The sequence below is a fragment of the Bacillus rossius genome (genome assembly GCF_032445375.1).
Source record: "Bacillus rossius redtenbacheri isolate Brsri chromosome 4 unlocalized genomic scaffold, Brsri_v3 Brsri_v3_scf4_2, whole genome shotgun sequence".
NCBI lineage: Eukaryota > Metazoa > Arthropoda > Insecta > Phasmatodea > Bacillidae > Bacillus > Bacillus rossius.
This window is the reverse complement of record NW_026962011.1, coordinates 52,482,209-52,496,181: the sequence shown is the minus strand read 5'-3', so window position 1 is coordinate 52,496,181 and position 13,973 is coordinate 52,482,209. Positions and strand designations below refer to the sequence as shown.

At 35.3% G+C, this 13,973-nt stretch overlaps 1 protein-coding gene across 4 annotated transcripts in view; it reads right to left on the bottom strand.

Moving 5' to 3' along the window:
* Positions 1-2,897: 2,897 nt before the first annotated feature.
* LOC134542183 (NEDD4-binding protein 2-like) overlaps positions 2,898-13,973 on the bottom strand; it is a 33,020-nt gene continuing 21,944 nt past the window's right edge. For all 4 annotated transcript variants that reach the window (XM_063386224.1, XM_063386225.1, XM_063386226.1 and 1 more), the window contains one exon: positions 2,898-10,499. In XM_063386224.1, coding sequence (XP_063242294.1) covers positions 10,424-10,499 — 76 coding nt within the window. In that variant the 3' untranslated portion in view covers positions 2,898-10,423. The remainder of the gene's footprint in view (positions 10,500-13,973) is intronic.

The following is a 13,973-nucleotide window of genomic DNA, read 5'->3' as shown; positions in this document are numbered from 1 at the left end:
TTAAAATAAATTATTAGCTTAATCTGGGCTGGAAATATACATAGTTGCAGTACAATTAACTCTTCCAATAATTTATATTTTTAAATTAAAAAATCTTTATCTCAGTGGTTTTAAATTGGTTTTTGAAATAATCCTAGTATTATTATTAGTAGGTACATGTGCTAAAATCAGTGAAGTAGAAAGCGTGATAACATTAGAATATGAAAGACTCCTCCATAACAAAAAAGAGAATTATGTAACTTATAGATCCCTAAAATGAACAAAATAAAAATAAAATTAAAACTTGTGTGAAATCACCTTTGAGGTACACGAAAAAAAATTGTTTTAGGCACAATCTTTTCGCATACTACAATTAGTTTTTTTTATTATAAAAATAACTTTTTTTTGTTTATATGAAAATAAAATCACCAAACCTTATATCTATGTACTTTAATTTTAGAATAACATGCATTATTTTTTAATTCTTTACATATTTTACCATTATGTAAGCCTACATTGCATTTACCAGTAATTTACCGGTAATTTACTGATGTATGGCAGGTTAGGTTACACACATTTAAAATACAGTAGAAAACATGCCTACACACGTTTGTTACAATCGATTTTTTTTAACCACCATATTATTTGTAGATTTTACCCATCTCTGTTCTTCTCTCACTAAAAAACTTTACTGGAATAATTACTCCTATTTTGTCATTTTCATCATAGGTACTTTAATATACTCTTCCACTTAACCTATTCACACCTAGCTGCACTCTAGTTCCCTCTCGAGCACAACCATGTACGAATCCCACACTACTACAGCATACTCTAGCATGGGGCGCACCATAGTGATTATGACATACACCCAGGGCCGCTGAGAGAATTTGTGGGCCCCTGGGCAGCTGGGGTAGTAGGCCCCCTTCCTTTTTTTTTGCATACCACTACTACGTAGGCCTATATCATAAATATATATGGTATCGTAAAATTGCATCCTTCATTTGAACATACATAACGATTTCCTAGTTACGCAAAAAAAAGAGAGAGCATTTGCATGTATTATCTCTGTGCACTTTTACATTGTTAATCCCATCAAAATACAAATAATTAATTTTGATGTGTATATTACTAAAAAAATAAAACAAAAAAATCTTAAATGGTAATCAGAAATTGCATTATTATATGAGTGTTTAAAATACATAAGTATAATAATTTATTCTGAATGTAAATATTATTAAAATAATGTAAAGTAATAATCAATTTTATTACTTCGAAAACATCAAACACACTGAATCACGTTGATTACATTGAAAAATTTGTAATACATATTAATTATTTATAACGTTCCAGGGATGTCGGAACGTTTTCATTAGTGGGTTGGGGGGGGGGGGGGGGGGGGGGCCCGAACAGATGTATCACACTTACCTCAGACATAAAGTGGGGGGTCGGGGGGGCCTCCCCCGGAAAAATTTGGAATTTTAGATGCAAAATTGTGCTATTTAATGAGTTTCCGAACCAAAATATTAAATATACCATTCCAAGAATTTGATGACGTAGTATGTATTAAATACTAATCTGACAGAAGATGTAGTACACCTTCTCCTTCAGTACCCTGCCCAGCGTAACCAAGACGACCTGCTGTTCCATCACTTTCTCCACTTGCTCCCCTACCCCAGGTTTCCCTGGAGAACTACCTAGATAAAACCTTCTATTTCCTCTCCGCTCTACTGGTAGAGGCTCTTTTATTTCCTGTTTTTTCTTCTTCTTAGATATCCTGATTATCGTCTTGCCTATGTTTATCGTCACATTATTCCTTCCAACTCACGATTGCAACCTATTCCAACGCTCCATACTCAGCTTCCCCATGTACCAGTCATCCCCAAACAGGCTCATGTCTTTAACCATAATGGTAAAGAGCAGTGCACCTAGTAGACTGCCCTGCAGCACCCCCTAAGTGACCCTACCTCCTCCGATAGCTTGTTCTCTACACGTACCCTTTGTTTTCTGTTGGTAAGGTAGTCTCCAATCCACCTCACCGAAGTTCCTATACCTTACCACCCCTTTCACCAACTTCCCCCACACTTCCATGCAGCACTTTTGTCAAATGCTTTCTTGAATACAATGTAACAGACATCAATCTGCTTTTCCTCACCAACTCCCTGTTCATGGGTACATTTCAATTTAGCTTAGTGTGTCGTTCAAAGAGAGCTAGTAAATTTTACCCTCTCTCATCAGCAGTTGCATGACTACTGTTTTTTTAATCTTCAATTGTTCTACATCTCTGCCTAATCATTCAACTTTGGTCAGTGATAAATAGCAATTGGGGAGTAAACTAGTCAGCATGATTACATTCAACGAGATTGGTAGCTGCGAGAAAATACGAAAGTTAACAGATAGTAAACTCACACTATAAAAATTTTTCTGTATGCATGTGGCAATATTTATAAAAAGTTAATAGGATGGAATAAACAGGCATTACACACTCATTTAGCAAAAAAAGTTTTTTCAAAATAATAGTTAACATCTTTATGCCAAAGACCACACACTTCTTTATCTATGCTCATAAAAATAATCAAAATATCTTCTTTAACTATACATAAGTACAACAAACCAAAACCGTAACTTATGTAGTTCACAACTATGAGATGCAGCCACGTACTAACATTACATGAATATAAAATGTGAGAGAATGAAAATTAAGAGAAAAAGATGAGGGGGAAAGGAAAAAAGAAAAAGAATTAGGAATACTAAAAGAGTAAAATGGTAGACTAGATTCTAAATTAACATCAGAAGCAAAATTTAACATTAATTAATAAAAAAATGCAAAGAAATTTATATTTGGGCTTGGACTACATTAAGGGTATGTGGGGTGTGCTACTTGCTGCTTAGCGCAGACCAGTGAAGGAAACTACACTGTATTTGTATTTTGGATAATAGAGGCTTTAATTCATAAAAGAGTTCACCTTACACAGTAACCATACACACATTAAAAAATTATAAAAACCATTCATACACATCAATGAATAAAGTGTTCAATATAAAGTGAAAAAGCAGTTCTTGCAAAAACTTGTTTCACGTGAGCTGCTGCTGCTGCGACAAAACAAAAATGGCTTAGAAATACACACTTCAATTTTTTTTCTATTACACAATAGACTAATTTCCTCTACGATAACAAATACAAAAATACACTTATAAAACACTGAACTTTTGTTGAATTCTTCATAAACAACTAACTAAATTTACAAACATAGGAATGGGCCAGTTTGGTCTTATGACTGTGTACCATGATGGAATGTTTCGTAAAGGCTGCTATGAAATCACCCACAAGCTCTGTTGCTTGAGCCTCTATTCGAGCAATAGTGGAGGTTTCAGTGAGATTATCTATTAAATACTTTATTCCAAGCTTCTGCAATATTCAGTTATAAATGTTGAGCTGATTTGTATAGGCAATTCACTTTTATATCCAGACCTACAAAAAAAAACATATTTAATGAAATTTCACCACATACAGTATTACAAATTGAAATTATTCAAACACATTTTAAAGCATTACACACTGATAATTCAAACGGCCCCTTTTTATCAGTAGAAGTACCATCAAGTTATATTTGGTTTGCAACACTTTAAATTCTGTACTAAACTTTCTTTATAAATTCATGCCAAAAACGTTTTTTATTAAAATGGTTAGCGGACTACTAAAACTTCCATAGAACATTCCATACAAGCATCCCTCTGACAAGGAGTCTCCTGTCATGACATACCTGCTATAGTTGCACAAGAACTACAATCACAAGGTTTGATACAGTAAACTCTCTAATGGGCAGTTGTGACATTGTGACCCTCAAACAGAGTTTCGCCAATCTTGGTTCGAAAATGATTGTCAGATTCGCCGTCCGAACTGGGTACCAGTTCTTTGACCAAAACGCACTTAACTGTATGAAGAGGCAACACTGTTGACGAAAAGTTAGGCTCATTACTATTGACTGGAATGATGATGCCACATTTTCAGTAAAATCATTTTTGTTTTAGATAGGAATTTGCAATGTTTGAAGCCCATCTCTATATGCAAGTGGTTTATGTGATTGCCACTAAATAGAATCCCATTATGTCGTTGCCTCATATCTGTTGATTTTTAATGACTGAAAAATATATACTGGTACATTATTTAGAAGCTATTACAAATTAAAAAAATATGATTACATTATGTAAAGACGAAGTTTCTTTATAGTATGGAAAATAATAGTAATGAAATAAAAATCTTTAGTAAAGAATACAGCTTAAATTAAAAAAAAAATTTAATCACAAAAAATACGGGTATTCAATGTGAGATGTGGTGTAACTATGAGAAAAAGCAACATTTTTCTTACATGTGTTAATTTTTAAAATCATTCTGTAATATTTGTGTCTGATTATAGCTATAACCAACACAAAGTTTATACAGATTCTAGACACGTTTGCTTGCGCTATGTCCAAACAAGATCATCATTATGAACCATCAGTTCAATCAATTAATTCTGTAGTTTACAGTGATTCTTTGTTCAGCGCAAACAAAAGTGCAACAGAAAATGTGTTTGAATCATATTAAATTAGTTCATGCTTGAAATCTAATGTACAACCGCCCAGCAGCCAATACCACTCAGAAGAATCGTACAAAACCAATTTTTTTATTATTATTTAATGAACAAAAAAGCATTTAGACATAAAAAGTGTGAAATAGCTTTACCTACATGAACAAATGCTATTCGAAAAAGCAACATACATGTTTCTACAGTTTGAATAATATGTCATTACTAGATACCACAATTTTTTAACTGATCACAACACAAACTTGTACCCTATGGGATGGCTTACAGCACCTTTGGTGAAATATTTCACAGTTACAAATGAGGAAACAAGAGTAATTTTGTATTGTAATATTATTATTTGATGGTAAGGGCAGTCCTTTGATATAGTTTACCTCCACATCGGCAAAACTTCAAATTACCGGTGTTTTATTTTTTTAGTGCATCTGTGAATGAAAACTGTATCTCCTTTATGCCTTCCTTCACATACTGAACAGAATACTTTCTCACAACTTTAGAATAAAAAAGGGGGGGGGGGGGGGGGAGAAATTGAAATTATGACAGAATAACAGAGTAACGGGCCCATCCCTACACCTGTGTGTCTACAACCCTCACAGGTCATGCACATATAGATAACACCATAAGCTGTAAATGACAATGTACATATTAAGGCACATGGGATCACACACAGATTTCTTATAATAAATTTTGTGATACAAGTAACATCTGGCAAAATATCACTCAAACACAAATTCTCCTATCACATTGGTTTACAATTACTTATTCCAACTTATGAACTAATAATAAAAAAAAAATAACTTTTCATGTTTCATTAACACTGTAAGTAAAGAATTTGTTGGTATTAATTGGTGATTTAGCTTAATTCCTGCCCAAATGAAAAAGAACCCCTTCGAGATAACAGTGCCAACCAAAAAATACAGGAAATACAGTGATAGCTGTAATGTTTATGATTTACTTTCAAAACCTTAATAACTTAAAAATCAACCAACCTTCCATTATAGATGCAATTCTGAAATTTTTTTAATTCAATGGACCACAGATCCAAAGATTTGGATGAAGTATTGTAAACCTGTACCGGACAATCACAGTACAATCGCACACTCAAAGGAATGGTAACATGCCCACACCTATAAAATCATGCATTTATTCACATATAACTACGGTAAAAATTAAAATTATTAAAAAATGTTTAAACATTTATATGTAAAACTACAACAATGGTGATCACTGCAAGCTAAAATCTGTGTTCATAAAAAAATAAACTTTATGTACTATTTAGTATTTACACTTGGATCCGCTAGTTACACATCACATACTTGGAACCACAAACTGAGTTACTTGCAGCTGTTGGTGCCCATTTATAACAAGGCATTCCATTTATTATGGCATTATGGGCTATGGTCAAAAGTTTTAACATTAACTAATATGAAAAAGATTTGATGACAAGAGTGGTCAAAACCAAGATGGGAGTTTTTAATTTATGTATTTACCAGAAAATAATGAGAGACTGAACATAATGCAACCCCAAACTTTTTTGTTTTTGATTATGAATTTATGAATAAGACTTAATGGATTGGAAATCACAATTCAGGTAAATAGCACTTGAAAATAACTAAAATTATTATTACATCTATTCAATGTTTACTAGACCCTTTTCGGTGCCACTTTCACCAGTAGAGTGACTTACATGGTCTCTTTTGAAACACCGAGCTGCAGTTAGAAAGAAAATAGTGTTTTAAGACTAGTTCATATCAGAAAACAGAGAATCTGGTGATGTATGGGGGTCTCATCCTCTCATCTGTCACACAGTGCAGACGTCCAAGAAGCTCCGGACTAAAGTGGCATAAGTGATGCACGTTTAAAGGCAGAGTGTGCAGTTTTTCAACCAAGTGGAGTTCAGGAGGAAGTAATTAACAGTGGTCTAAAGTGGCATAAGTGACACTTAAGAGGCACAGCCTATAGTTCTTCAACCAAGCTGTTCACGAAGGCAAGAAACAAGTTTGCCATGATGATGCGACCCCCACTTTTAGTTTACACAGTTATGGTAAAAACCATAGCATTATATTCAGGTAAATATGGTACACTTCCTTAGAAGTAACAATTTAATATTATCAAAGGATGCTCTTGATGAATGACAACAAGAAAATGTATATACAAAATTTCCCTTTACAATGTCAAATTTTTTTGAGTACATTTAAACATTTTTTTTCATTACATTATAAAATTGTGTCCAAAACTTGAGTGTTCTTTGGGTATATCTGGCAACATAGCATACCGAAACAAGGGTAACTAGCGCTCATGGCAGATATGTACTGGAAAGAGAGAGTTAATGCCCATTAAAATACACAATACAAACTAAGGTGAGACGCTGTAGTTCAAAACTGAATGAATGGAATGAATGTAGAAATATGTTTAACAACTCGTTGACATCGGGGTCATTAGAGATGATAATTGAGCAATGATTGAATAAATAGGTGGAAAAAAAACAGGAGTGCACGAAGAAAACTGCAACGTCCATCACGTTTCGAACTCGCGACAAATCTGGGTCCCCCCCCCACCCCACCCCCCCTGGGAGGTGAATGACCCGACCAGTGGCCCCACTAGTTCATGGTGACGGTGAGCACACTGAATGGTTAACCGATGGCGTTGTCTTGTGACATCCTGAACGGTGAAGTGGCACTGGGCGTGGTTAAGAGCAAGGATAGAGTGGTGTGAATGGCTGCTCTTAAAACTTCAACATTCGGCAATCTGCCAGTGTGAGCAAGCCAGCCTTCGGACATTACGCTTTCAACCTCTCACAATTGCCTGGCTTGAACTAAGCAGTTATCACTCCCACCATCAATTATTTTGGGTGCACTATATTGGCAAGGATGCGTGGCAAGTTTAACAGATGAGTTTGACCCATAAGGAGAAATCATAACTGGTTTAAAGATGATTCCCCTAGCACTTTGATTGGCAGTATTTAAGCCTTTTCATTCTAGACTTGGGAAAAAGGTTTGCTTCCTTTAACCCAGCCAAACCACCCTAACAAAGGTGAAGAGGTTACCCACTGCTCCTTGTAGCCAACACTGGCACTTTATTCAAAAAATGGAGTTCTGTCGAGAACTGAACTGTCCTGCCTTACGACTGTAGTGGACGCACTGTAACACCACAGTGACACTGCGAGGCCTGTGGCTCATGCACAAGGACTAGATTACGTGGTGAATTGCAATAAAACCAAAATAATACAGTAATGCAAGTTATATCATGGAATTAAGTATCATTTAACCAAAACTTAATTCAAATTATAAAAAAAGGAATATTTAATGTTTGAAATTGAAGAAATGTTAATTCCGTACAAAAAAAGTACCAAATTGTATGATTCAGAAAAATTCATATAAGTAATTCCTTTTTTTCATGTATGTCTAACTGAATCATTTTCAAATCACAACTGCTGGCTAATTTATTTTTATTGTTTCGAATGTATCCGTTTTAAAGCAATTTATAAAAATTATTATACAGTAAAAATACAGCACATAAATTTTACCCCTAATTTGACGGAGTAAGCATTATGAAACAGATTTTTATAAAAATAAAAACAATAACACAAAAATCCTGTTTTAAAAATGAAACTGGACCAAAACTAAAACCTTAAAATCTTGTCTTTACTAATGCAATGAAACGGTCATGGTAGGTAATGTAAACGTACCCTGCAAACTGGGTTTATGTCAAATGCCTACGATGAGAGAGTGAATAAGCATTATTACCCTTTATCCTTGAGCCATGTTCTATTAACAGTAGAAAACCAGAATCTATCGGTTCCATTTCCTATTTATATCCAGGCAGCTGCACAAATAAAGAATGTGAGAGTAGACAAAACCCAAGATTCAGGACGGAACCTCATCAGGAGATGCAGATAGATACAGTGGAACTTGGAAACTACCCACCACTCAGTTTAACTGAACTAGTGTTACAGATTTTACTCCTCTCTTTCACATACCATGCAACTCACTGTTACTGGTAACTTACATTCATGGGGAAAAAAACCAAGTTTTGTCATGGATGTACAATTTTCTACAACAAACAGTCAAAACACACTTGTCATGTCTAACAAGAAAGACATGTTCACGTGGTCATCAGATACTGCTGCTCCATTTCAACTACCAGCTTCACACATTGTAAGTGCAGACAAAAATAAACACACATTAATCTTTTTTTCTCATTCTAATTTAAGTACATAAAGCTTGTGAACTTACCATGACTTTCACACTAAACATCTTAAGAAATTAAAAGTGCAAAACCACCCCAACACTTCACTTTTGAAAAATATGATTTCTAGTGTTCACGAATTTCAAGTAAATAAATAAAAATTTAAAAAAAGGTTTAATGACCCTCAGGAGGTTGTTAAGGTTAACCTTTAAACTAAAATTTTACCATAACATATTCTTTAACAGATTATCAAATGACATCGGATCTGATCTGGAGACAGCTAGACATACGATGGACCAACAGCACATGAAAGAACTGCACAAACCAGCTCCTATTTAAACACGTTTCAAAAAATTTTATGCAACTGGGAATAAAAAATACTGATACATACACAGAGCAGGAAACATGTCATTAGAAGTTGTAGACATCTTAACATCTTCACACATGTTGGGTGTCACTTTGTTTACTAAATCCATGACAGCAAAAATCATCTTGCACTCCCTAAAACTGGAGCAAATCCACCAAGCAACTTATTAACAAAGACTGGCTATAAATACTGTAATAACTAATTACCTAATATGACAATGACTAATGATACAAAATAACCTACAACCTACTCTAACTTCCAGGACAATTTAGCAGATCACTGGTTTGCTGTAAAATACACAACACACCAGGTTCAATGAATGCCATCGATGGAAGTCAGCTAGAGACCGAAAATGAATAGGTATTACATATGCTATAACACTTTTTAACATAGGAACTTCTAACAATAAAACAACAATCATATTATCACATTATCACACCATCATACGTAAGATACCAACTCAACAGTTGATTGCAGACACAGAAACTTGCTCTAAATTATGATTGCCTGCAATTACAGTCCATAGTACACAACTCTTGTTGTCACTCATTCATATGACAGATAAACTATTCATTTTTATTGATCCACGACAATAACACTAGAACACTACTGTATCCCACCACTAAAACTATTACACTGTAACCTATTACACAAAAAAAAAAATACTTCAGTGTCCATAAACTGAAAATATTGATGTTACAGTGTCTCGGAGGAAATTCATTAATTTATCAAGATTAATTAAAACTTTTAAACTGTAAGCGTTTCATTTTTACTCATATTGCTGTCCCATATGACAAGGCAGTGCTGTGTTGCAGAATATGAACAAATGGTAGGGTGAAGCACTCAAGGCTCTAGCCAAAATACTATTTGCATGTTAAAATATAAATTTTCACTTGAACTTGCTCCTGTAGTGAATTCCTTCTGTTCTGTGATTTATGTGCAAGTACCGTTCTTAGCTGGTATTGCAAGTGCGACAACTCATGCTGCCTACGTGAAAACTTTGCCATTAAAAATAAACACAAGAGCAGTCATGGAAAAAATGTGAGTACCAATTTTTTAACTTTCCACCCTATTTCAGTTAAAACACTGTACAGTTGTAACTATTATACTTAAACAACACTTTTTAAAAATTCAACTTATCACATAAAATTTTCTAAAATAATATTAAACATCAACAATTTAAAATCAATAATTTGCTTGATACAAAACGTACTGGCAAAGATGATGGATTCCCTAAATACCACAAAAAACACGTGTGCAACTGCACGTGCAATATAAAAGTACTAAAATGCAAGCTCCGGCAGTTTCAAGTTTCGCTGCTGAGCGGAGTGGTCTGCATCACGTGGACTGTCAGCAGGCCCGGGTTGTCGTTCTGCTCGAACCTGCAAGCCAAGCAACACCCCTCGAGTCGCTGTCCCACACAGCAGCACACCAGCAGTCTGCAGAAACAACTACTGCGAAACCTATTAATAAAAAACCCTGCTACCGTATTTACTCGCATATAGGTCGCGGCAATTTTACCAGATTTGATGGGGGAAAAATGAAGTGCGACCTATATGTGAAGAAAATTTTTTTAAAATTTTTGAGGATTTTTTTTTGGCAATACAGTAGAATCCCGCCGATGCGACCCCCCTCTGATGCGTCCATTCCGTTTATAAGACCGTTTTTTGAGAAACTGTGAAAAATTTGAGCAGAGAAAGTCGAAAATTTGAGTAAAATCAGCTGAAAAACAAGTCTGTTACACTTTGTTGGGCGCTGTGTGTTCACATTTATCTTGGCGAGAGCTGTACTGTAAGCAGGCAGGCATACAAAAGACGGCTAAAAATAGATACCACCATGTTATCTTACCCGCCCGCAGGAAAAGCCACTGTGGTAGCGTACCTTCTGCGTGAGAAACTCCCCTCCCACACCGCGTGCGGAAAAAGCCAGGTTGTATAGTCCATTCTCGGTAAAATAAATATTTTTATGGGCTTATACGACTGTCCTTCGCCGTTAATAAATACTTTATAAGTTATTATGATACAATTTGTTTATTAGTCACACAGCAGTTTCTGCTGAAAAATCACTAATAACTCGTATTTTATTGAATAGAAAAATTTAGCAGGGCCGTAAATATATTTATTTTACTGCATAGTTACTTTTCCATCTGCATTCAAAGGTGTTTTTTCTTTTTTTTTACGCTGTGAAGGTTCGTGGATAATTGCTTGAGCTGTCAAAATAAACATCGCTGACGGCAAGGGCGGGAGCGCATCCTGTCGGTCTGTCCCTTTGATTATCTACTCCAAAAACATGTCACAGCATTTCAGGATAGCATTGTTCTTATATCTTAATTAACCAAGTGAATTTTCATAACAAGAAATCAAACACACAAAAAAAAATTAAAGGCAACAAAGGCAACGAAAGATTTCAATGGCATCTTCGAAGAAGGGAAAAAAAAACTGTTGAAAATGTTCACGCAGTAAACACAAAAAAAAAGGTAAACGAAGGGCGATGTTGCACCTGGATGGCAAACAAGTAGAAAAAGGGAAGGGGAGAAGGAATGGTTTCCCCAGCCACTATCTTATCTGTGTCGGGAACTTCCTCACGCGTCAGACCAATCGCACGTTTAAAACGAAAACCGCTGTAGATATAAAAAATCATAACAGGCCTTTTTTATTCGTAATTAAATTTACTACAACTTTTATTCTGTGCATTTTTTCAATACAAAGCACTGTTTTCGAGTTTAGTCTACAATAATTAAGACATTTTAAGAAGTTAGGAATTTAACTTGACTTCAATTTTCTATATTCGGTTATTAGGAGTACTTGTTGTTACAACAATTTATCACGCCATTATCAGCTCTCGTAGCAGCGGAGATTTACAGTACCCGTTAACTCTTTCGTGCACGGCGCGCCGGCCGTTCGCGCCATTAAATTACCACTGCGACCTATATGGGGGGAATCTTAAATACCAAATTCAAGACCTCAAATTATGGGTGCGACCTATATGCGATGGCAACCTATATGCGAGTAAATACGGTAGTAAAAACTCTCATTAATACAAAGTGTTTTCACAGTCCCTAGAGAAATTACGTAGGAATCACAGTTCTAAGTAATATGTAGGGACCCCAGAAAATGGTAAATAAAACTGGCTCATTTCGGTGTAAAAAAATGACAAAAGCGGTGCTAAAAATCGGTGTAAAAATTTGGTGAGATACATTAAATTAAAATTGAAATTGGCAAACGAGGATTGTCTTGCTTCAAATTTTTTTAAATTTTAATATTAAACATAAAATGCACTCAGTTGGCAAACACTAAAAAGTTCTTAGTGTTTCTAGTATTCTTCTTGGTCTTGTCTCCTTTACAGCAACCCTGTGTTCCCCTAGCCTGTTCTATTCCATCTGTTTCTAACCAAATGTTGTTTTTTTTTAAAAATTGTGCTGTAAGATTACTATGTTTGGAAATTAAAATAATGTATGGTCTGAATAAGAAGAAAAGTAATTATAATTATTAATTACAGAAACAATAGTATTAAAATTCATTAATTTAAGAAGAAAATGAAGTGGAGAGACTGTACAATCCATTAAATATGTAACATATTTTGAGCTGAAAAACTTGGAACAGTCAAGCACTTTATCACAACAAAATATTAACATTGATCTTATTTTAAGAGTCAATATAGGTACCATAAACAAGAGAAAATACAGATAAAACAAAAATTATGATTTATGTACAAATTCAACACTTGATTTAAAAATAATTAATGTGTGCATTATAAAACCTTTTTACATATTGCACTACAAGTACTGCTACACTGAAATAAAATTCTCCTAGTTATGTTTCCTCCCAAAAAATTGAGTTAAAAGTATTTTCAACGTGTTTGGTTACGGTCTGACAAAATGTGTCCGTAGGCCGAAAAAGCCCTTTCGCTATCAGCATTGGAGGGTGGTATTGCAAGAACAGAGACTTTTGAACAAACTTGTTGTGCTGATCTTGCAATCCCAGCAATACAGTGGTGACATCAACATCCTTCATTTCTTTCTGAAGGTCAACTACTTGGCCTTGAAAGGCTAGGTAGCCTTCCAGAAACTCTTGGTCTGAGACTTCAGCAAGAATGGGAATCTTCTTGGCACTGACACATAAATCAACATCGACTGTGTTGGTTGCAATATGTCTTGGGTTGAATAATTTACTTAAACCAAAAATTATTTCTCTAGCAGGATCCTGGCTCATTAGAGAAGAAAGTTTACTGTGGCACTTCAATCCTAGGGCAACCAAGATCTCACGAACACTTTGCCTTTTAACAGCAGTGGGCAACTTGGCAATAAGGGAGCTTGTTTCTTCTCCTAGTCACCCTCTGCTTGCAAGTAGATATTGATTTTGAAGATTGGTGAGTGTACCATGGAGTTTGTGCACCAGTGCATGTCCTGACCCTTCAAATTCAGTTATGGCCTTGGTTGTGGCAGAGAAATGTTCAACCAAAAATACAGCTGAACATCTGATTACACCAATGCTCTCTTTGGACAGGTCTTTGAAGTGTGTCACAGCACTACTTCCTTCCTCCTCCTTACCAACTCCACCAAGTCGTCCAAGTAGTCGGCAACGTACTTGGCAGAAATAAACCAAGAGTTCCATCTCGTCATAACTGGACTAGGGAACAGTAGGGGTTTCTTTTCTTCTTGTGGGTATTTCTCTTTCAAGAAGGAAATGTACCGGTGTTTTCGTTTTCTCGCATTCGAGAATCCATGTTTGGTGTTGGCAATGCACTGGTTCAGTTCTACCAGTTCAGAGCTCCATAAACTTGCAACCAGGTTTAATTTATGTGCCCAGCACTGAATGTGAACCACACCAGGGGAAAGTATTTCTTTCAGTGTGGAA